General features: G+C 39.0%; 1 protein-coding gene across 2 annotated transcripts in view; it reads right to left on the bottom strand.

Moving 5' to 3' along the window:
* spock3 (SPARC (osteonectin), cwcv and kazal like domains proteoglycan 3) overlaps positions 1–25947 on the bottom strand; it is a 53850-nt gene that overhangs the window by 27696 nt on the left and 207 nt on the right. Inside the window, exons 2-6 of one of the 2 annotated variants that reach the window (XM_056256898.1) lie at positions 25822–25938; positions 15695–15734; positions 9512–9620; positions 6393–6498; positions 6100–6199 (exon numbers count right to left, since the gene is read on the bottom strand). In XM_056256898.1, coding sequence (XP_056112873.1) covers positions 6100–6199; positions 6393–6498; positions 9512–9620; positions 15695–15734; positions 25822–25938 — 472 coding nt within the window. Of the gene's footprint in view, positions 1–6099; positions 6200–6392; positions 6499–9511; positions 9621–15694; positions 15735–25821; positions 25945–25947 lie in introns of those variants that run through there. The other variant, XM_056256897.1, reaches the window with a different exon arrangement.

Genomic DNA, 25947 nt, shown 5'->3' with positions numbered 1-25947 from the left:
AAATAGCCTACTGTTTAAATTTGAATCATGTTTCTGTGTGTGTGTGTGTGTGTGTGTGTGTGTGACTAGTTTTGGATAGATTATACAGTTTTAACTCTAAAATAGACATCAAATAAGCTTTTGTTAGCAGTTTCTGCTCATATGTTAAATATATAGTATGTTTTGTCAATAAACTAATCAACTAAGATGTTATAGTGTTTGTTCCAATGCAAGCTATATCAAAATAATGATTCCTTAACTTTGAAATATGTATGATAAAATGTATTGGCCTACTAAGACATTTATGGAAAAAGACTATTTTCTTTTCAAGATGTTTCCAACTCTAACTTTGAACCAATTCTGTAGAATGGCCCATATAACCTATTTGAACAGGATTTGTTTCCAGGTATGACTAAAAATGTGCTTTTGACTTTCATTTATATTTTGATTTTTCATATATATATATATGTGTGTGTGTCTGTGTGTATATGTGTGTATATATATATATATTGTCCTTGCATTCTTTCTTGTGTGACACACCTGAATGAAAGGCTCATTATTATGCAGGTCTTTGTCTTCTCAGGTGAGAACCACCTAATTATTCACAATGGGGTTGGGCCGTTCACGCCCATTCGCATATTGCCTTGGCTAACAAAAAATGTTTTTCACAATTTAAAAGAATCTATTGTGTTATGTCAATGATTAGGCAGGATGATTTTCAGATCATTTTGAAGCAAAAACTCTAGGCCACAACTTCCATTAGTCAAAAGTCTTGTGGACACATATTTAGTATGTGTTTTGTGGCTTTATTTCAGAAACTTTATTTTTTTGTTTTTTCAATAACCATGCATAAACATTATTCTCTTAAAAATACAAATATGTACATACATGTTGCTCACATATTATGGTAGCCCCGTTTGTGCTATATAGAGTGAATTTACACCTTTGCCATTAACATGTTTATAAATAACTGAAAAAAGCACAAATGTCAGTGCATGTCAAAACATCCCAGGGGCCCCAAAAACACCTTGGTCCCCAGAGGGTTAACACCTAAGTGTGACAAAAATTCACTGAGCTTCAGGAGCATTTCTGCTCAACACCTGAGTGTGATGAATTTCACAGAGCTTCAGAAGCATTTCTGTTCAACACCTGAGTGTGATGAAATTCACTGAACTTGTGCAGGCACCAAGCGGCATGAATCGCATAGCCGCTTTCTTAGAAGGCTCACTGGGGAACGCATTTCTGCGGAACCCCGGGGTCAGCTGAGAGCCAGTGTCTGTCCAAGGGTTGTCCGCTCAGACAGAAACACAACTGGCCGAGGGACGAGTCATGAGAGGCAAACAGATGTAACTGTGCGGCCCCGAAGTGGTCCCTGCCCAGCTGGACCGCCAGGGGATGGAGTCTCCACTAACCCTGGCCATAGCGGTCGTGAGGCTCATTGGCGGCACAATTGAGCAGGCCGGAAGAAATAATGGAATGAAGCGACCTCAGAAGCTTCTGACTCCAAGGAGGAGGTGACGGGCGAGTTGTGACATGCGAGGGAAGCTTAGCGCAATGGTCAAATTGTGGTCTTTTCAGACCAGTACCAGTTCGCTGAGCAGCGGTGGATCAAAGCGAGGTGAACTGCCAACTCGAGGTAACGAATGCCAATGCAGTCGGAGGTCGCCCAGGGCTCCGTTAAAGAATGCCCTTTGTGCATGGCCTCTCAGTCGGTGCTAGTGGACCTCGTTCTAGGAACGGTTTGGCCCGGAGAAACAAAAGGTCTGAACACGGGCTGAGGGTTTGACGGCAGGCCGGGGTGATCTTTGCGTCACACAGGGCGTGCCGCTCTGCCACTGTCACCTCGGGACTCGATCACAAAGCTAGTGCTGAAGCGGTCTTCACATGGAGGAAGCCATAGCGGCTGCGTCTGCCATATGCCCCAGGAGCCTCTGAAAGTTCTTTCAGTGGGACCCTTTGTCACTTCAAGCACCAGCCGAACACACTCTTCTTGAAGAGACGTGGTGGACCGAGTCCTTCTCCTGAACTGAAAAAGAGATACTCAGCCCGTGGGCGAGATTACTCTCTCCCAGTTGACCTAATGACCCAACTGGCTATGGAGCACTCGAAGGGTAGGACTTGTACTGATACTTCGCACCTTCGAATGCAAGAACACAGAATGGTCTGTGGAGCGGAAGGATAGAGATCTGAAGTACTGTTCTTCAGGTCGAACGCTGCAGGCCAACCTTGGGGATGGAGCATTTGAAAATGCATATCTGTGTTAGTAATTGAACGGAGGCTTTCGAAAAAGGGTCAATTTCAATTGACACAGGTCCAAGACGGCCATAGCCCACCACATATCTAGGGTACAATGAAGTACGGGTTTAAAGAAACCGGTCTTCATATCGGCTGGAGGAAGAGGCTACACCACGTCCTTCGCCAGTAGGACGGTGACGTGCACACGCAGGACAGGAGCAGCGCTCAACACGTAGGTGTGAATAATATCACAAAATGAATCGCAAGCCGAGTCTGCCGGTTAAACTCAGGGCCAACTGGAGCGGTAGGAAGCACTTTCAGGTTTACACACACCGTACCAGGGGCCATAGAGACCACAGACGTACCCAATGTGGGGCAGAGAGGTGGAGAACAGGGACCCAACTCAAGAGGCCCGGAGACGGCCCGAAGCAGGGTCTGAGTGTGCAGTGCAGCACTTACCTGACTCCACTGAGCGGCAGGGGATGCGTGAGAAGGCGGATAACCGGGTCCTCGAACCGCACCCAGGTGCCGGCTGGCGAACAAGAGGGAGCTGAAGGGTGCAAGGCTTTGCAGGGTCACACACCGCCAACTAGCTCTCTTGGGGCCCAGGAAAGGAGAAATTGCTCTTTCTTTGAAAATGTGGGTGCCGCTGGCTCCGTTTGTTTGGAAACCAACGGCGGAACAACACACATACACAAAACAAAAACTTCACTCTGTCCTCTTACGAGTGAAGGGAGTGGCCGGTGACCATCTCCAAGAGCATTCCTCCATCCCTTGGTGGCCCGCCTCAGGTTTAGCACTTTCGCTGTCGCTTTCCATCTGGCTTGGCAGCGCCTAAAGGGGGCGGGGGCGCCCCTTCTGCGGCCGGCTCCACGCTGAGACCTGGGTGGAGGCTGCTGCGACGGTCCAGCGGGAGCAGAGACGGCTGCAGGCGGGCGCCCTCGGCGACGAGCAGGCGGAGGATCTGCCACCGACGGACTGGTGGAGGCAGTAGCAGGTCATCGGGGCAGGATGTGCCTGATGGACTCTTTCTGCTTCTGGGCGGCCGAGAACTGCTGGGCAAAGTTCTCAACCGCGTCGCCAAACAGCCCAAACTGGGAAATGGGAGAGTCCAGGAACCGAACCTTGTCTGCTTCTCTCATATCTGCCAGGTTGAGCCAGAGATGGCGCTCCTGGACCACCAGAGTGGACATCGCCAGACTGACCGCGCGAGCTGCAACCTTCATGCCCCGGAGGGTGAGGTCAGTTGCAGTGCAGAGCTCATCCATGAGCTCACGGTCTGGGCTACCCTTGTGCATGTTAATGAGTGCCTGGGCCTGGTGGACCTGAATTAACGCCATGGCATGCAGAGAGGAAGCGGCTTGCCCACAGGCTTTGTAAGCCTTGCCCGTGAGAATGGAAGAAAACTTACTGACCTTAGAGGGGAGACGAGGATCCCCCTTCCATGAGGTAGCGGTCGGTGGACACAGCTGCATCGCAACAGACCGCTCCACTGGAGGGATAGCCTCGTAACCCTTCACCACTCCCCCGTCAAGGGTAGTGAGGGGGGAGGAGCTACTCAGGCGATTTCTGGCAGAGAAAGGTGCCATCCATGCCCTCGTCAACTCCTCATGCACTTCAGGAAAGAAAGGTACCGGAGCGACGGGCTGAGAACCAGACCGGCCCGCTCGGATAAACCAATCATCCAACCAAGAAGGTTCGGGACACGGTGGAGTGTTCCACTCGAGCCCTACCATCTCTGGATCCAGATCGGGCAACGCTGGTCTCCTAGAGGGAGGCAGCGCAGCCGAGTCATCATCTCCAGAGCCCAGCTCCCCTTGATATTTTTGTAAAAATTGTGATATATTTTTTTTCAGGATAGATACTTTTATGACCAGAAATTTCAAAAGAACAGCATTTGTTTGAAATAGAAATCTTGTCACTTTTGGTCAGTTAAATGTGTCTTTGCTAAATAAAAGTATTAATTTCTTGCTGACCCCAAACTTATGAATGATGAGGAAGATATTTGGTCTTGCTGATATTTGGCAACTGGACAAAACAATAGCATTCATCCTTCTCACCCCTTCAAAAAAAACTATTGTGACTTCAGTTTCATGATCTTAAGTTTAGTTTGCATTGATTTGAGCTGTGAGGTATCATTGACAATCTTTTGATGGCGAAGGTAAATTTTCTCTATAGCCTGATGCAGAGCAGCTGAAGACATGACTTATGTTCATTGGGATAATGATGAAAGCAAACATTACCGTGCTGTCTTTCTCACACGTACACGCATAAACACACTGACAGAAACAATCTGGAACAGCAAACATTTAATAAGTTCCTAAGGGATTCAGCTTTGAGAATCTTCACAAAATAAGACTAGTTTAGTGTATTGAAATCTCTTTTTGCTGCTCTCCTTGCAGCTGAAAACAAGCCAAGTACCCACCCAAGAGGGTACACATTCCTTTCCACAGCTGCAGAGATGAAATATTGGTTTTATATATAGAATAATTTGGTTCATCTAGTAATGACATGAGATATTTATTATTACCATTTATGAGGGCTTAAGGGAGATAAACACATACATAATCGCATACTGCCATACTATTCTTACCATGTAGTATGCACTGTATATTGTGTGCAGTGTACAAATTGTAAGTATAGAATACATGGATGACCTACTAAATTAGCTAAAATATGCAGTATACAACAAATATGGAATACTGTACATTTTCTAGTGTGACAAATGCACCAGAAGTAATATCAGCTGTGATTTTGTAATCTTTTTTTTTTTACTCATCATTGGATTTCCAAGCTGATAACTTGACACCACTCGCTGAAATAAGCAATCAAGGTAATGAGATCATGTGACCATAATGTAGCAAATGGGTCAATGACAATGTCCGGATCTATTAAATTATTCAAAAATGTAACTCATGCATACAAAGACTTGAATACACCTTGTCTATGATGAGCATGTTTTTAATTTCTACATTAAAATTAAGTTTGATATGTTTTGGTGGGCATAAAATGTAACAGTGACACAACTGGCCTGATATCATAATAAAAAATAATAATTAAAAGAAACCCTAAGTATTTTAGATCTTTTATACCAGTCCATATTTATAATCTTTCATTATTAATTCACCAGTAAAGCTGGAAATTATATCAAAGTCTGTCAAGTTCAAAAAGTCTCTTAAAATATATTTTAAAAGTGTACCTTTTAATGACAAGGCAATTCGTTCAGGTTGTAAAATGTCATGTGGTGTAACTCCCTAAAAACACAGGAAACTGATAAATGTTCAAAAGAACAGCATTTATTTTAAATAGAAATATTTTGTAACGTTTAAAATGTCTTTACTGTCACTTTTGATCAATTAAAATGCATTCTTGCTGAATAAAAGTTTTAATTTCTTTTTAAAAAAGTCTCACTAAACTTATTAATCTTTTGAAGGGAAGTGTATATTTAAACATTTATAAGGTGTGTACAATGTAATGTATTTAAGGTTTGAGGGTAAAATGTTATTGCTGTTTACACCACATGACTTTTTTAGTGTCATTAAATTAAACATTTTCTTTAAAATGTTTTTCTAAATTAACATGAATATAAAATATACTTCTAAGAACTTTGCATGTTTTAAACTAGAATCTTATTAGTCATTGACCTGTAGGTTTATCATATCCATAATTCATATTAAATCCAATACTGTACAGCAGGAAAGGGCAACTTAGGTCCTGAAGGGCCACTGTCCGGCAACCCTGATAAAAACTCACCTGCCTGTAGCTTTATGTCAATCTGTGTATGCAATAATCAGTGCACATATTCCATTCCACACAAAGGCAGTGTTTGTGTGCAAGTATTTATAGGCCTAATAGAAATGAACTGCATCGATAAAGTGCATGTACCTCTCTTCTCTGCTGTATTTCCTGAAAGGCAGGGACACTGTCCTGGACACTTCACAGAAATCTGCTTCCCAGAGATGCAAGCTTGATATTCTAGTTTACACTACAACACACACAAACACAGACACGCACATAAAGCTTAGATTAGATAAGTACATTGTTGATCGAGGATTAATCTCTTGGTTGAATACCTCCGTGACACAGCATTATTAAAAGCAATTCAGACAGTATACACATACAGAAACACACACACACACACCGTGGCAGTTCTCACAAACAGGCAGCGTGTGTGTTACCTTGGTGGAGTAAATGTGCCCATCTGTTCCACAAACAGGTGCAGGGTGCACAACTGGACATCTTTTGCATTTCAGCAGTGGTGAGTTCAAATTCATGTCCTTTAAACTGCAGACAGAAAGAGAGATTGCTCTTCTAATACAAACAATGAAGAAGCCAAACAATATTGCAGAAATGCAGCCTTTTTTCATCTGTCTTATTCCTACTATCATCTACTGCACTGGTTTGCTTACCTAGTTTAACATGGCAAATCCAGTAGCGATCCAATACAGTACAAAAAAGTAAACAAAAAATTACCTAAAATCAGTTGAAATGTATTTGCATAGAACCAATCCAACATTATGTGACAGAGTGAGTTGGAAAACTGACAATTTTGCTTCTAAAAAATTCTCTTTGATGGTTTCAAATAAACACACAATGGTCATTCTGGTCAACACAAATAATATTTATTCTCACTTTAAGTGAATATTTTCATAAATTATTGTCCCTAGTATAGTTTTGTTCATGGGTTTTGAGGATGAGGTGTTAAGAACCTCTACATGTTGGAATCTGCCTAAATGAATAAGAAGGAATCGTTGGGTTGACAGCAAACTGATTTTTAAATTTGAAATTCGATTCCAGAGCCATATATGCCAAATCAGAATGATTCAATCTTTACATAATTTGATTTAATCAACAACCATTTTTGATTCAGTACTTTATTAAAATGCATTTATAGGATTCTTTAATTTGTCTAAATTCTACCAAGTAACAAATTAATTTGCGTCTAATAGTTTTGTTGGCCGGGTACACACTGCACGATTTTAGGCCCGATTTTCACTCGCTGACAGTTTTGTAGAAATTGCAGTCAAATGCCGGAAATCAGAGGCAAATTGGTGCTCATTCATGTTAGTGACAATCGCGTTGTGTGTATTATCAAAGACGCGATCTGATAGAAGCGCCGATGCATCATTGATACCCATGAGATATTTAGCATGCTAAATATTTGGACCATGTTGTGGACCACTGCTCTAACGTTGCCTTTGACAAGATATATGAATGATTCTCTTTTTACAAGTTTGATCATTTTTTTTAATTGTTTAGCTCTACACAATTAAATGATAAGATGCATTTTATTATGTGAGATTTGTTTTTCCCACCTGCCCATAACCCTATATAACATACCTGTGACCCCTTTTTGGGTTGCGACCCACCAGTTGAGAATCCAATGTTGTTTTTTCCCATACCTCTGTTATGTATTTTTCTCTCTTTCTGTTGATTTCTGTGATACTTCTTTTCAATATCCCTCTTTGTCTATGTTTCATTGGGCCATTTGAAAAAACAACATTTGTTTTATGCTATCACCTCCAATTCACTAAATGATTAGTTTCATAACAACAATCACTGTTTGTAAAAATCCAGGTCAGTCTGTGCCATATTTTCACCTCGGTCACACACAAACACACACACACACACACACACACACACACACACACACACACACACACACACACACACACACACACACACACACACACACACACACACACACACACACACACTCTCACACACACACACACACACACACACACACACACTCTTACTCACTTACTCTCGCTCTCTCTCAGAACAACTAATTCCCAGACTTTGGCAGGCAAGTTTGCCCAGTTAGTTCCAGGATAGGTTGACTGGGTAAGAACATAGGACAGCCCTTGTTTCCTCTCAAAAGCTTTTTTGACATACTTAACATCAAATGTGCAGGAAAATGTACCATGTAAAATCATTATAAAAATATATATATATATTCCAAAATGCTACCGCAATGTTAACTTACTGACATATTCCATAACAAAATCAGTTGCAGTTGTGACCTAAAATATTAGCACATTTCTTTTTTTAAATAAAACATCCTTTGTTATCCACATATGTATTTGTTTAGTTTGCAGTGGACCTGGCTTGGAAAAAATATGGAATTGATACAAACTGAAAGCTGGACCATATTATTGGCACCATTGATTTAATATTTGGTGGAACAGCTATTAAACAGTTCCAAAGCCTCTAATGACAATCAGTGCGTTTCTTCAAAACTGCTGTTTTCAGATTTCTCCAATGGTATTCAGTAGAAATTAATTCTGCTTTCCAATTTAGGACCCTATTTTAACACGTTAACACATGGTCTAAAGCACAGGGCGCAAGTGCAGTTAGGGCGTGTACGAATCCACTTTTGCTAGTTTAACAACAGGAGAAAAATGTTCGGCGCGCCAGTCACATGGTCTAAAAGGCTTATCCCTATTCTCTTAATGAGTAATGGGTGTGTTTTGGGCTGTACGTGCAATAAACCAGTCAGAGTCTCATCTCCCATTCCCTTTGAATGCCAGCTGTGCTCGTGCCATGGCGGATTCGATATTTACATGACGCAATTTGATAGTGGAAAGACCGAACACGTCTCCAGAGCGCAAACGGATCTGCTCGTGCGCGAGGTAAAAGTGCGCAAGCAGATCATCTACGAGACAAGCCGGATTCCACCATATCTTTATGTACACAATAATAATCTTTTACATTGTAATCCTTTTATTTTAAATATGTGGAATGTTTGAGTGCTTCTGTGCGTCCCTGTGTGTTTAATAAGCAGAGTGTACGCGCGTTGTGGACCCGCCTATAGGGGCGCATTACTAACATGCTCTTTAAATAACAAAAAAAAATACTTTAGACCAGGTTTCAGTTGGTCAATGGCGCAGTCTATTTCAATTGCCTCAAAATAGCAACGCGCATATCAGACCAGCACGCCCATGGGCGCGCAAATGGGCGCAAATGCATTTGCTATTTAAACAACGTGGCGGAGGACGTGAAAATGATGACTGCTCTGCTTGCAAAAAACACTTGCGTCGCGCTTGGCGCTGCATTGCGCCGGGTGTAAGATAGGGCCCTCAGTGTTTTGTTTTCAACCCTTCCTGGGTGTTTGGTGAACTGTTGATCTTTGACTGAGACGCAGCTTTCTAATGCTCCAAAATGTGTATGTAATTAAAGATGTCATACACAGATCCAAGCATGGCAGCAAGTGTGCCAATCTTTTTGTCCACGCCTGTACACTGTTTTTACTACTGTTTCGGTAATGAGCTATAACTGTGAGTCAGACGTTTACCTCATCCTGCGTTGACTAACACAGGTGGGTGTTTGGTAATCTTCTGCCACACACACTTTATGGCGGCCACATTTTATCTTGAGGCACGGATCTTTGGCAGGGTCCAGAGCTGAAACACATGCAAAAATAAACATATATATATATGTATATGTATATGTATACAAACAGATAAACATATTTGTCATATTTAGCTATATGCTTTGCTAAGAATGAATTAACTAAGAATTAATTGTGCACACTGATGCACACGCTGTTTGCGTTATTTCAGCACCTGAAATACTATAAATGAATTGTGTTTTGTGAACATGGCAAAATCTATAATAAGCCTAATCTACATATAAAGGATGTACTAAAAACAATTACATGACTTAAAGGGATAGTTCACCCAAAAATTGTATTTATGTCATAATTTACTCACCCTCAAGTTGTTCTAAACCAGTATGATTTTTTTTTTTCTTCTGCTGAACATAAAATAAGTATTTTGAATAATGTCGGTAACCAAACAGTTGATGGACCCCATTGACTTATATAGTATTTCTTTCATACTATAGAAGTCAATGGGGCCCATCAACTGTTTGGTTACCGACATTATTCAAAATACTTATTTTATGTTCAGCAGGAAAAAAAAAATTCTTCAAAATATCTTCTTTTGTGTTCAGCAGAAGTAAGAAATTGAAAAGTCTGTCATCATTTATTCACCCTCATGGTGTTCCAATCCAAACCTATAAAAACGTAAGTTCATCTTTGAAACACAACGGAAGATATTTTTACTGAAATTTGAGATTTCTGTCCCATCATTAAAAGTCCTTAACATCTAAACTTTGACGCTTCAAAATGTTGATAAATACATCGCAAAAGTAATGCATATGAATCACAGTTTAATCCAAGTCTTCTGAAAATGAATAATCACTTTTGATAAAGCAGATTTCATTTATATTCACAAATTAAACACTGATCAACACACATACATAGAACACATCAAATATGGTAAATGAAAGCTCAAACATGCTTGCTTGAGGTACAAGAAACAATGAGGTTTGTGCTTGCGTGAGATTTCAGCTTCCACCAAAACAAATGAGGTATAAACCCATGACAACAAATCCACTGTGTCATCGCATTCATGATCAGACATACCACTGTATAATGCACATTTATTTCATTTTAAGAAGACGTGATTGAATATGTGCGCATAAATGGTGCATGTTCACGTTTGGACATACTCGGTCTGGTCTGGATATAAACTGTGATCCATGCTGAGTTCACACATCTGTGCTGTAAACAGTGTGTTAATTCATCGCGGTGTTCAGCGCAGAACACTCTCTCGTACTCGTTCTCTGTGTACATCTAAAATGCTTTTAACAGACATATTTTCCCTATGTGTTGGTACAGTAGGTAGCCAAATGCACATGAGGGAATGCAAAGAACAAACTCTTAAGACCATGTCTCTGAAAGACGACAGCGCTGAGTTGAACAGACGACAGAGATGAATGAACAGACCTGAAACAGCCTTTTGTGACATTTGAATTCTAACAAGTTTTTTCTTGTTAATAATGCACACCAAGCCGCTTAATAAAGATACGAGCCGCCCTGAGACGCAGAAAAGTAGTCGCATGTACGCTATACTATAAAACATTAGGAAATTGCGATTTCTATTTGATGGTGGTATATCATGCAGCCCTAGACTAACTGTTTGTGTGTGTGTGTGTGTCATTCACTGAAACGCAAATTTAGCTGCAGCCAAGTGACCACCATTTTCCCACTCTGCGACCCACAGTTTGAAAACCCTCAACAGTAGGGGTCAATTCTCAACTCTACAGTATGTCAATGCCTTTACAATTTATTTTTGATGCTTGAAAATTTTTTCAACAGATGGACCAAAATCTCTCTGGTTTAATTAAAAATGTCTTAATTTGTTTTTCGAAGATTAACTTTAGAATGACACGAGGATGAGCAATTCTCTTTTTTGAGTGAGCTAGACTTTAAGGGTGAACTAGACTTTAAGCGCTACATTAGCACCTGGTTAAGCTGGATTGGTGGTGGTTAGTAAACAATGCGCAGGTTTTTGCACTGAATTAAAGCATGCAAAAGTGGCGTAACTCTTTAGTGGATTTGCCCACTGAACAGCAGATGCCCTTAACTTCTTAACTAAAACCACTTAACTCCAAAAATCATTAAAATCAGATGTTCCTAACAAAAATGTATCTCAGGTGCAGCATTAAAACAAAAATACATGAAATAAACACACAGTTAAAGAGGCTAACTATGATCTGTCTGATTTCACTGTGTGTGTAAATAAGGATTCTATTTCTATTATAGCCTTAAAATGGGGCTGAAGCTAATGCTCTGAGATGAAAAGAAAGAAAGAGAGAGAGAGAGAGAGCGAGAAGGAAGGAAGAGTAGAAAAGGAGAGAGAGAAAGAAAAAAAGACTACTAATTCCATTAAGTGCCTTTATAGTCCTTAGAGGCTTGTGCACATGCACAGAGGAAGAAAGACAATATCTCACAAACATTCTCATCCTTTACCTGCCCCTTGTCAAAGCACAAACACACACACACACAACCACACTTCGAACGCTCTCTGACCTCACATGGTAAGAGCCTTAGTCAAATCCTGCACAGGCTTTAGGGCTTATCCAATCCCAATCTCCTCAGCACACTCGGAGTCCATTGTCAGTGGGTGTGTGTGTGTGAGGTTGTGTGCATGTGACAAAATTTGTGATTGATTTGAGCATCATCATGTCTGAGTATGATCAGAATCCGTTTTAAATTGCTCTACTTGCTCTTTTTGACTCACTCAATGCTCTATCAATTGTCATTTGCATAAATATCAAAGTCGTGATGAATATTCAAGGGGCTTCTAATGACTTTCGAATATGCTTAATCTCGTAAGATTTACTGCACACTGAGAGCTTGATGTGATAGAGAGTCTTAAAAAGCAGTTTTCTCATTTTCTCAGACGGATGTAGCGTGATGATATGGGTATTAGGCCACAGCATGTGACTGTGAATTCACACAACATATATGCCTGATTAACATCCACTCAACATATGGCTCAAAGGAGAAGAGATACAGATCTTTCCATTTCCAATGACCTCAATAAAATGACGAGCTTACAACATAAAAAAATGTTAATCATTAAGGCAATTCTTTTGCCATTTCTACTAATAATAAAACAGTAAAAAAAAAAAAAAAAGCTGTGATGTTGAGATTTCATGGCTTATTATGTTCCCTTTCGAGGGAACTCGCGATGCGTCGATGACGCTTTGGGAACGCCCCCAGTGTGAATGCGTCTGAAGCATCTATGTCAACTTGTCCAATTGAAAGAATGAACGTCATGGGCGGGCGTTCCTCAGGGTACAGGACCCACTGGTGCCGAGGCAGCACGGAGAATGCATTCCTGGGGATCGCAAAAGGAGGGGTTGGAGACGGGTCCGAGGGTCTTATCTCCTTTCTTTCCAGGGGGATCCAGTGCTCTCTCTCCGGTGTCGGAAGCCCGCGCTGCGGCTTCTTCCGCCCGGGCAGAGAGCCCAATGCTTCAGTGCTCTAGCTCCGAGGAGGTAGATGTGCTAAGCATTGGAAGTGACACAATCACGGGGGAAGAGGATTTGCCACCTCTTTCACCAGCGTAAGAGCAGTTGGTGGAGGTGATTACTCGGGCTGTGGATAAATTACATATTAAATGGCCAGCCGAGAAAAGGGTCGTCGTGAGGTTCCAGGAGGCCAAAAAACAGTCAGAGGCGTTTAAAAAAATTCTCCCTCGCCGTGATACGTCCCTAAGGTGCCGACCAATATTCCAAAGCCTATTGTGCAGCAGGCTTTCTGTCCTCCTCCGTTTACTAGTTTGGACCAGGAAAAGCTGAACCTCTTGTGTGTAGTGCGAGCACTGATCAATTATTTGTCTCCTTTGGATCCCCCAAGAAAGGTCTTCCTGCCTCTAAGCAGACAGTTAGCAAGTGGATAGTTGAAGCTATTTCTCTTGCGTATGAGTCCTCTGACCAGCCGTGCCCTTTGGTGGTCAGAGCTCATTCCACTAGGAGTATGGCGGCCTCTAAAGCCTTATTATCTGGGGTTTCTCTCCAAGACCTTAGCGATACGGCGGGTTGGTCCTCACCGCTCACATTCGTGAGGTTTTATAGCCTGGACCTGGACGTTGCCCCAGGGTCTCAGGTGCTTAGTGTAGTTCTGACAACAGGCTGACACTCAGGCATTTGTAAGTTTGGCGATTTGGGTATTCTCGTTCCCAAAGCGTCATCGACACATCGCGAGTTCCCTCGAAAGGGAACGTCTCAGGTTACGACTGTAATCCTAGTTCCCTGAGAAAGGGAACGAGACGATGCATCGCTCTGCCATGCTTCCTGCATCCCTGTGATCGACTTGCTTCGGCAATTTTCGTAGCTAATGCCGGTTGCACCGGATCTGCTTTTATCGCTTCCTGCTCATGACGTCACCCGCCCGTGACGTTCATTCTTTCCATTGGACTAGTTGACATAGATGTTTCAGACGCATACACGCTGGGGGCGTTCCCAAAGCGTCATCGACGCATCGTCTCGTTCCCTTTCTCAGAGAACTAGGGTTACAGTCGTAACCTGAGACGTTCTTACTGCCTATAAGCACAACTCCCATACATAAAGTATCCCTATACCACAGGACAGTTAAATCTTTTATACAGATTATTTGACAGACGTTTATGTTATTTCTGAAACGAAAGTTTAATTATTAAAATGATTTAATTACAGAGCCGTCTACCTTAGCAAAATAATGTTTTACTTTTTTTGGAAAAGAATATACCTATGGAAACCATGTTAATTTCAGAAGTCACATATGCCACTGTTAAAAAATTCTGGGTCTGTAAGATTTTTTTAAAAATAATTTGGAAAGAAGTCTCTCATGCTTACAAGGGCAGGGCTGCGTGTATTTGATCAAAAATTCGGTCAAAATGGTAATATTGTGAATTAATATTACAATTTTAAATAACTTGACTATTTTAATATATTTGAATATGTACAATGTTGTAATTTATTCCAGTAATGGAAAAGCCGAATTTTCAGCAGCCATTATGATTTTAATACTGTACAATCTTTTCATTCTATCTCCTAACCATAGACTGTAAAAAATATGGACAAAGCGTCTGTGACGTCACCCATAGACTTTCTGAAGAACGGTTTTGAGGCTGTTTATGGGGGGTATGGGCGGTGCCATCTTGGAAAATCTTACGATATTTCAAATACAAATGTTCAGAAAGGATACAGAGGTGGTATGATGTGTTGTGTCAGATCATGGCCGAGACGTCAAATTTCAGGAATTCCACTCGGCGCAGCCCGTTATCAGCTGTCAATCACGCGCTTATTTGTCATACATTTTATATCTAAATACGATCTAAACTACCGAGTTAGAAAAAAATTCACCCCCCTCACAGTTGTCAGGCACTCGGGACCTATCCAAAAATACAATAAAAGTCCATGGGACCAACATGTAAACATATAAATTTATGCTGTGAAAACGGACATTTTAACATGCGGCCTATGGATATTTGCTCCCTTTTGGGACCTCCGTCTAGCGGATTTTCGATGTATTGCAGTTTTTCGCACTTCCGGGTAGGCTTCATTTTTCAGATTAGAATGTTGCCGCTTGCTCCTAACCCTAAAACTTACAGAAAGGATTTACCGTTTTAATATTTTCAAAAAAGCATTTGGTACACATAGTTATGAGCTGTTTTCCTCATGTGGGGACCGAAATTCCCCCACAATGTCAATTGTTTTTTAGGTTTTACTATCGAAGGGAATACCACACTCACACACACACACAAAGAAACTTGTTACTCCAATAACTGCTTAGAAATAGCGTGGGTTTGGTTGACTTAATCAGTGATGTTAGAAAGAAGTTGTGCACACAAGACCAAAAACTTTTGCGATAAACAAAGTGCAATAACTGACTTTGGACTTCTTGCATTTTTTTAATTTATTAACAATGAACACTCACTAATCCTTCACTGTTTAAACAAATAGTCACGCTTTAAACTCACGCCATTGGTTAAGCAGTTGTTGCCGAGTCTGGCTGGTCAGGAGAAAGAATTTGACTAAAACAATAAAAAATGACACACTTTAGCTTTAGAGTTTTCTTTGATTTTAACTCTGAACGCATGAAAAACACAATGATGTTGCTCTTTTTGGTTGTCAGTCCTACCTTGATCGAATGGTTTTCCTGGGCTCCATGTTCCTGGTTCCTAAAACAGAAGTTGATCAACAGAATTAATCAACAGTCTGCATTTGTTTTCTTTTCTGAAATTCTATATGTCATTGTACATAAAGTAATCTTTTCTCTTTGAACTATGCAAGTACATATTTTTACATTGCCTTGCTTGTAGTTACACATTCAGCTCAACATGTATTTACAGGCAGTTACATTCAATGTACGTTGCACATATTATCATGCAACTACAGCACATAACGTAAACTTGGAAGGATTTCCTTGCAGACAAACAGGCAGATTAGCAAGACTCTGTTTCAATGGAAAAACAAAGGCACAATCATACAAACCTCCACCTCCTGATTGTAGAGGAAGCATTGTGGAGAAAACAAATAAACATTAGACAGAACATTAAACAAAGATCACTTCAACAAAACAACACAAAATGGATGCCATAAACAACAGAATAAGCCATAAACACAGAAATAATAATGAAATGCATATGTATGACTTGGCATTGTGTCTGTTTATACTGGACTGTTTGTTGCCTGTCACATTCAGTAATTGGTCTGCACTTGTTTATGCTTAATTAAGTTAATATGTCAGTTTCCATCAAAGGTACACTGAAGACTGATAGCACCAAATGGTTACACACACACACACACACACACACACACACACACACACACACACACACACACACGTTGTGTTTTCATGTTTTATGGGGACTTTCCATAGACATAATGATTTTTATACTGTACAGACTGTATATTCTATTCCCTTACACTAACCCTATCCCTAAACCTACCCATCACAGGAAACATTCTGCATTTTTACATTTTCAAACAACATCACTTAGTATGATTTATAAGCTGATTTCCTCATGGGGACCAAAAAATGTCCCCACACGAACAAGGATTTTGGATATTGCCATCCTTGTGGGGACATTTTGTCCCCATAACGTAGGGTTTACCAGGCCACACACACACACACACAAAGAAATGGATATGACATGGCAACTGTCTGGTCCTTTTGCAATTAAACATTTTTGATGACTGCCATATCTCTCTCTCCTTCCTCTAAGTGTGTGTTTGCGTGTGTGGCATGCAAATGCATCTTGGGATAAACAACACCACATGAAATCCATTACAGCGTCTCCGTTGGTCATTCATAATATCCTTTCCCTTCTTTCCCGCTCACAAAGAACTTTATATCTCTCAGCCTCACTGTGTGTAAACACTTTCATTGTTCTTTTTCCTCTTGTTTGTGCCTCTATTTCAGCAGCTAAATACAGTTGCCACCCAATCTACACCTAGATCTCTCTTGATTTTGTGCAGTTGTTTTTCTGTCTGTCTTTCGTTTCATACAGATATTTATATATTCTTCTAAGACCTACTGTACATAGAGAATGTGAGGGAAACAGGATAGAAATAGAATAGCCTCCATTATGCTGCAAGCATCCTTTATATGAAAGTCATGTGATAGCATGACTGTGTGAAAGAACGGGTCAGCTGCAGTCCTCTTTTCTTGCTTATACTGCTGATGCTTTAAACACGAACATTCACATACTTTCACCAGAAAGGAAAGTGACGTAAAATTAAAAAATTTTTTTGCTTGTTCAATGTAGACATGGGAAATTATTCAAAATGTATTTAAAAAAATTGGCAAAATGGCATAAAATGGCATCTGTCCATGTTGTTTAGCTATATAATTTAGTACTAAATAAAAAGTATTATTTAATTTTGTATGGCAGCAAAAAAAGCAGCAGAAAATCCCCAAAAATATATGTAGTAATATAGCAAGTAATATATTACTAAAATATTAGGTCATATTTCTGATACTGTGTTGAAGTAGAGTTTGATTCCTGCTCAGTTCTAATTAATCCTTGCCTATATGAAATAAATTCAACTAAATGAGGCAATTACATGAATTCAACTCACCAAGAATTTAATTTACATTTTCTATATTTATTTAAAGGTATACTTAACGCTCAGTAGGAAACCGTATACTGACCTTCAAGTAAATATTTATTGGATATAATCCTGAATTGAACAGCATTTCAACTGTTTACATGTTAATGTTTACATTTTTCCTGGCCTGGGTAAGTGTTTCATTCCCTTTGGTGAATGTGTGTGTGTGCGTGTGCATGATGCATGCTCCATTAAGCCATCAAGCCTTTCTACAGCTCCGATATTGAGAGTAATCTGTGCTCCTCCATTGTCTGCTGCTTCACATCTCACGATCAAGAACAGGAACAGCCTCCAACCCATAGTAAACATCTGCTCTAAAATCACTGTAGTGGGTTTATGAAGTCTAGACGAAGTGCAGACCAGGAGAAGAGGCCCATTAAAGATGATAGCTCTGAGCTGTTACTAGAGATGCCCTTATTACACCACCAGACTACTTCTTAGCTGCTAACAATTTGACTATTTAGACAAGATTCAGATTGCAGATATTATTACTGTCTGTTGTTTATAGCGTGATAGTTATAACAGTTTATTAATTTTATTTAGATGATTGTGTATACTATGTTGTATATAATATATTTTGTTGAATATTTATGTTATTATTCCACTTACATTATTGTATACTTCCCATATCGCATTTCATTGTGCATAACAACAGTATATTTTGTAAGATATTTTATTTCTATAATTTATTCTCAGAATACTGAGGGTGCTATTTAATCCCAATACAACAAGGTTAACTGCATTCCATTACAGTTAAAAAAATATATAAAAGTGGGCATTATTAATACTCTGATTTTAAAATAATAACTTTATGAAAAATTATAAGCTTAATTGTACTGAATGTACAATTTCGTACATCCACTTAGTACAACACTTGTATCATTGTTTTAATATTTTTTTGTAGTGCTTTAAAGTACAATACTTATTTTGATGTGTTGACAAACATATTACATAACATACTTGTACTTGATCATCAGTTTAACTGTGTGTTATTCAACATTCAAATATTAATATATTTTAAATGTCCTAAACTGCAACTTCATTATAATTACAAATGTGTAATTACACATATATTTAACTGCATGACATGATACAAGTCCATAGAAATGACATTAAAAGATAGTTTACCATATAAAGGCTTGTTAGTATATTCAGCAGTACACATTAACCCTATTTCAAAGAAATATTAAATTAAATATAGCCTAAAGATGTGCTTAAATCCTAGTTAAGAGCATAAAAAGCATTCTAAAGTTCAGCTAATTCCATTTAATATAATTGCAATTAAGTGTCTGAAAACATTACATTCAGTTCCCAATTAAGTTTTTTTTAAAGTACATTATTTACAAAATAAATTCTCTTTTTAAAAGTATGCTAAAGTGTAGTTCATCTCACAAGGAAAGAAATGTAATACTATCATGACTGAAATATATAAGCAGCACATTTTAAATAACAATTAGCAGTTGGTACTGGAAGATTTTAAAGTAACACTCCAATCTAATCTTATAATTCCCATTCAATCTTCTGTATTCACCTGTAACCTGTCTGTTTGCCTGATCTTCCCTGTGCCAAAACTAAATTGCTTTTCAGGGATTTATAAAGTCCCGTTATATTTTATTGTAAATGCATCTAAATCTAGTGAATAATTACAGTGTGCAATAATATATTTCATTTAAATATACTCGCTGTCACCACAGTTCCAATGCTTCAAACACACATACACAAACAGATTACCATAGTCTGAGCACAATAAATCATGTTTAGTTCCACTATAATCACTTTAAAGGCCTTTCTCCACATACAGAGGGATTTCCTTGGGTATTATCAGAAGGCTTTCAAGCATATGTTAAATGAATAACTAATAAAGAAACAGCACAACAACATTAATCTGTTAATACTAAGAGATGTACAACGCATATTGAGGAGCAGGGCTGTGTGTGTGTGTGTGTGTGTGTGTGTGTGTGTGAGGGCGGCCAGCAGGACAGCAAGGCGGCTGTTCTCTCATGCAGAAAGTGCCGGAAGCGTCTCACCCTTCTGACATCATTCATTCTTTATGACTCTCTGCCCCCCCCCCCCCCCCCCCCACTCTCTGTCCAGTCTTTAACCACATACGCATTCACAAGGGAACCACAAACAGGCACATGCAACCATACAGAGTACAGACTGAGGCAGCAGAAGCTACATACAATCAGAACAGAATAAGTCCATGCCACTCTAACACCAGATGCTATACGTGATATGAGGGATACAAGCGAACTCTTCAGGGGCTTTCAAGCTGACAGCAATTTACAGTGACAAAGCGGCCTGAAGTCATTAATGTTTAAAGAGAGTTGACGATTTCCGGCAAGATGAGTGACAGCGACTGTTGCCAATGCTTTATGCAAATGAGAACCGATTTGAGCGACTCCCATGGTGGCTGAAGACTGTGCTCACTGCTCAGTTGAAGCTAATTTGAAATTGTAGCTTCTATGTTTAGTCAGCTATTAATTAGAGTACTATTTTAGACTATAGTTAAGCTACTCATTTGAAAAAAGTTGTTAGCTAACCACAAGCTAACAAAAAGTATCTACTGTGGTTTTCAACCAGAGGGTCGGGATTCGGAACCCAGGAGGCCTTAGCACACTTCCAAGGAGGCCACAAGTTGGTTTAAATATAGGCATATTAATAAATATATAACATATATAACAAGCATTAAAATAAACTAAAACAGCTAAAAACAAGATGTAAATTAAGTGCAAAAAGTCTATAATGAGTATACGTTTTTTAGTTATTTCAAGCACTAAAATATTTTATTGTGTAGAAATCATATAAAATTACTATAAAATATCCTGTAATCATGTTTTTATGATTTCTATCCATCTACAGGTCTCTATCTATCTACATATCTAGCATCTTTTGTTATAGTTTGTCACTGCAAAGCTACTATTTTAAAAATGACCCTCATGCTACAAAAAATGTAGCTAATATATTATTATACCTGCAATCAATGTCAAAGAGAGATTTAATCAGTGTGAACAGCTGCATAACACCGCCCACCATAAAATCTCATTGGTGCAAAATTACTCCACATAACTTTATATTAAACATCAAATATCTTCTGACTGGCTGTAATTGTGTCATGCCACACGACAGCTTTAGCTTGCAAAGCAAGCTAAGTTCAGTTAGATTCATGATTAGTATCAGCTGTGTTAGATTTTGTTGAGGGAGAATGAATGTACAGTTTTAACATCACTCAGACACAAGTTTGCCTGTGTTTGTGTGTCCACATTGATTGTCCTAAGGGGTATTTTCATAAACATGGCATAATTCCTCCTCTCTCTCTCCATTAGCTCAAGGCCTGGAGCAGACTGCCAACCTCCATTCCATTAAGAGGACAAAGAAAAGAGGGTGAATGAGAGAACAGAGTGATATGCACAGAGACAAAGCTGCAAGGATGAAAGGGAGAAATAAAGAGATACAGTTCAGAGTAGACAGAGTATGAATTAGTTATCTTCAATTAATCTATATTCTTTGACACGATCTCTCCATATGTTAGTACAGGAGTTTATGAAACCATAGTGGAATTCAGAGTTAGGAACACTACCGAATGGATGAACAATACACAGATGTCCAAAAACCAAACACGGTCATTTGACCTTAGTGTAATATCTGTAAATTACATTTTCATTCTCTGTGATATTGTATTGTCATTTCGCAATAATATTGGTAATGTCTTTGTGGGGAAGATCTAATAGTGATTTCCCAGGGGGACATTTTTATTGCACCATTCAAAATTGATCAACAGTCCTGCAAATGAATAAATAGGAGTATTGCTTACTTTAAAGCAGTGGTTCTCAGCCTTTTTGACTCTCTATCCAACACAATACTCAAAGCACACCCACCCATTAACCAGGATTCATTTTTGTGATTTCAGACATTTCAGAAATTATATGTTCATCAATAAGAACAATATATTGAGATTATTATTATTATTAGATTATTGTAATGTATTAGTAAATATAACATCTCACCATTATGGTGTTTCAAACTTGTTTGAGGATATTTTTCAAATGGCACATAACAAAGTTTTTGGTAAATTTTAGTGCTTGATAGATGTGGTCACTGTGAGTGTTGTATGGAAATGTGTAAAGATTATTTGAAGATTTTATGTTCCACATATAAAAATATAGTTTTTAAGTAAACTATTCCTTTTTGTGTTTGAGGTCACAAGTTCAAATCCTGGTTTACTGGAAATGTTATTGATAAACTTTGTCAGTAGAGGTATATCAGAAACTGAGGCTTTTATTTTGGTATTTCTAGCTAAGTTAACATGCAATCAAATAATCCATTAGTGCTCGCCTCAATCGGTCTGACTGAGCTCGATCAGAATGAAATTGTAGATTGAAATCAGATTGGATGGGGTGGTGTAGACCTGAAATAATCTGATCAATAGGAATAAGCATGTAAACCAAAATGTTTCTCTATCTGATTTAAAAATACCTTGCATTTGCAGTGCCGCATGTGTACGTTTTACGTCTTACATCTTACAAATGTTTTTTTTTTTACAACTTACAAACTGGCCAGTAGTTGAAAACGGAATATTTACTAAATATTGCTTTTAAAAAACGGATCTTCTGACATACAGTAGTATCAGCTTTCTTTTTAGATATATCAAAAATTTCAATTATACTCACGGTAGCTCTGGTGACATTATCGTGTTGGATTTATTTATACTTCTGAACGCGGAATACATGTTATGCACATGTAAATGAATATGTCAATCAGACTGCAAAGTTTAGGGTTAACATAATATTTATTTATAGGGTTAATATTTAGGGTTAATATAAGCAGAACTTTCAGAATCTGAAATCAGATTGGATACGTTCGGATTGACGAAAATTAGTGCATGTAAACATATGAAACATGCCAATTTCTATCATCTTGAAGTGTTACACACTGCAGCGTTTCCTTTTTGTGAGATCTAGTCCTTCCTATCACTATGGTAGTTCCCAGATCTGTCCTTTATACCGAAGTCAAACACATGATTGTAGATTGGCTATGTTTCTCATTCAAGCCTCTCACAAAGTCATAAAATTCTCCATACTCTTTTCTTACCTCCTCTGGCAGCATTAGCCTGAAGTTGATAGAGCGTTAAAATGTCACTAAAGCAAAGCTGACAGTGAAGTCAAGAGTGTGTGTGTGTGTGTGTGTGTGTGTGTGTGTGTGTGTGTGTGTGTGTGTGTGTGTGTGTGTGTGTGTGTGTGTGTGTGTGTGTGTGTGTGTGTGTGTGTGTGTGTGTGTATGCGCGCGAGAGAGACAGAAGATGTTTGACACTGCAGGGGGATCACTGATGGCCATTTTCAGCCTGTCAATCTCACAAAGCCACACACATACACACACTTCACCAAACAAAAGCTTGACAGCCTGTGCTTCCAGTAGGCCTACATGTGCAGTGTCTCTCAAAGCTTAAATGTGATTGGGGGTCTGTGATTTTAGGGCTCAGAGTCTTTCAGTAATTGCTTTGCTGTAAGGGTCAGTTGATTATGGGAAAAAAATCTTGTGGAAGCCGTGTTTGATGAACAACTAATCTGCATAAATCACTTTCTCTTTACTGATGGCCTGAAGTGTCACATGGGGAGTCTATGCAATCTTTGATGTGCCTTTAGCTGTGAAGCTGGAAAGAAAAGAAGCAAGAGAGGGCGATTGAGAGTGAGTTTTCAGTATGGGTACAGAGTGGAAGTATGCATGGACTGGGGAATTACGTTTTATCCAGCATATGTGGCTTTTTGTGTCACAGAATAAGAAATGTGAATTAAATTGACTTGTCAGTATAATACAAAATTCTCCGTAAACTTGTCAAGAGTTACATGAATAAAAAGTTTAATATTGAGCAATGCTGCAGATTTGTTAAGGGTTTGCAAGTGCCCAGCATGCCATTGCAGCATGAATTAGTGGTTGGTGTTATAGGATTATTGTTTAAATGTTTCTTGACTTTATGCTGTTGTTCTTTGTCTTAAGTTTTTTTTTTTTTTTTTTTTTTTACTGTGTGGTGATGTCAATAACTCATCTTTTTCTTAATGAGGTTTGCTGATTGTCATCCAGCTTTTTTTGTTATAATTGTTGAGGTCCATGTTATCCATTTAAAACTATTGAACATACAGTAATATCTTTGCTGTGCAAAAGGTTGTCTTCTTCAGAGACAAATATTCATTATAATTTGTTGAACAATAACTATATTTATTGGCTGAATTAAACAAGGGGCATTTATTGCACAATAAGATTTTATCATGGCAATCTCAGTTATTAAAATGCATCATGTTTCCTTCATTGTTTTCATTTTCTTAATGATTGTTTTGTTAAAGTGTGTCTGTGTGGCCTTGAAGTTCTTGATATTGAGATACTTACGCACTTAATTTCATCGGTGTTATTGATTCTGCTAGTTTAAAAGTGTTTGTTTTACTGGTGTTCCCATTAAATAGCTACATCTAAATATTTGGCTGAAATGAGAGTGTGTGTAAGAGAGAGAGATTGAATAATCAGGTAGAGAACCAGTTCTAAGTTGTCATGCCCTATGTGGGAGACCTATGCCACCCATGTGACTGTCTTAACTACATCCCTTACATAAACATCATTACCACAAATAGACACACATGCAGGAGGAAATGGAAGTCCTCTGGTCCAGATGATATCATTACACTAAGTGTAGACTGTCAATTAACATCCTGTTTATAAAGGACCTTGTTATATACCTCGACACATCTTGATTGTTGTTTTGATGTTGATGTGAATTCAGACAAGCTATAAGGGCTTCCAAGAGCTATCACTTTTGGTTTGCCAGTAATTGTATAAAAACTGTATTTAAAATATATATAATTTTTATATTGTTCTATGCGTCTCTATTTTTGAGGTTTTCTTCATGTTTTAATGACTTTGTGCAAACAATATTACAGTGATTTAGTGAAGATTCTTTGGGGAGAGAACATTTAAAGAGTTTATTTATTGAATTCTACAACCTAAGGTCAGAGGAGATTTTCTTGGTCTAACACAATGTTTCCCAGTCTGTTTTGTCTTTTAATCGACACTAAACCAGAAATTAGTTCCATCTAGGCTACATCCTATTACACTGAATATAATTTAGTTGTTTACACAATTGTTAGGCCCGGCCATTGAATTTAATTAGCCAAGCGGCATTTAAAGACAGAGCAGATTTCCTTGTTCTAGGGTGTTCTAACAAGTGTGCAGGGAAAGGGAAAAAAAGAAAAGCGGTGCCAAGTGATTACAGAACGCTTTGAGAGGGGAGCAGAAATCACATGTCTTTCAGTCTTGATGCTTTTGCCTTCTTTTGGAACTATTTTTGTTGAGAAAAACATACAAGCTAACCATCCAATTTTTTTGCCTGAAAAGTTACTCAATACCAACTTCTTGTTTTTTAGTTGTTGTATTTAAATCAGTAGGCCTATCACAATCATGTGGTTCTGAGTTTTAATAATAATAAAAGAGTTGACACTCCTAATATTAAATAACATTTTAAATAAGAAATAGTTGTACATGTTTAACAAAGCAATATCTTCCATAGTAACCACTGAAACCAGGTTAAGTTCTCCTTGGGGTACCCAGGTTAAAAAACACTACACTAACACGCACGCACGCGCACACGCATCAAGCATCGCAACATCCGCAGGTGAAAGAATACTTGTTATTGTTTGTAAGATACTCACATTTTTGCTCTGTGTATTAAGTGCTCAGCCTGATAGACACTAAGTTAATATAGTTCAGATCTCATCTTAAGTGTATTAGCCAGTGGATGGTTAAAATAGCCGTACCAAAGCCCACTTAACGGCGCAGAAGTGACGCACTGAGTCTAATTGATTGGTGACTGTCTTCCGTAAAATACAGTATTAATACCACACGGAGCACTAAATACGGATTTGCGAAAGGCGAGTTATGAAATCTCATGCGGCTTCTTCCAAAACATTTAGCATCTTTCAGTAAAAATCCATTACACACGCACACAACACATACAGTCCCAAATAGCATGCTGTGTCTCAAAACCGAGTGAGCTGCCTACCTAGTCAGCATGGATTCAAACGCGCTTAAGATATCCAAATATGCCGTATATGTAGGCAGGTCACTAGACTTAGCAAATGAGCCACTATTAGGAAGCAGAGCTGCACTCACATCTCTGAATTTGTCCCATCTCCCGGTCAACCATTTGTCGTCCAAAAAATTGCCGTTGTCGTTGCGGGCAGAAGCCCCGGCGATCAGCAGCGCACACACACCGACCAGCACAAGCATCTGCATCGA

This window comes from Rhinichthys klamathensis, unplaced genomic scaffold (assembly GCF_029890125.1).
Source record: "Rhinichthys klamathensis goyatoka isolate OS25496 unplaced genomic scaffold, OSU_Roscu_1.1 h1tg000133l_1, whole genome shotgun sequence".
Classification (NCBI taxonomy): Eukaryota; Metazoa; Chordata; class Actinopteri; order Cypriniformes; family Leuciscidae; genus Rhinichthys; species Rhinichthys klamathensis.
Note: the sequence above shows the minus strand (reverse complement) of the source record. Positions and strands in the feature narration are given on the sequence as shown.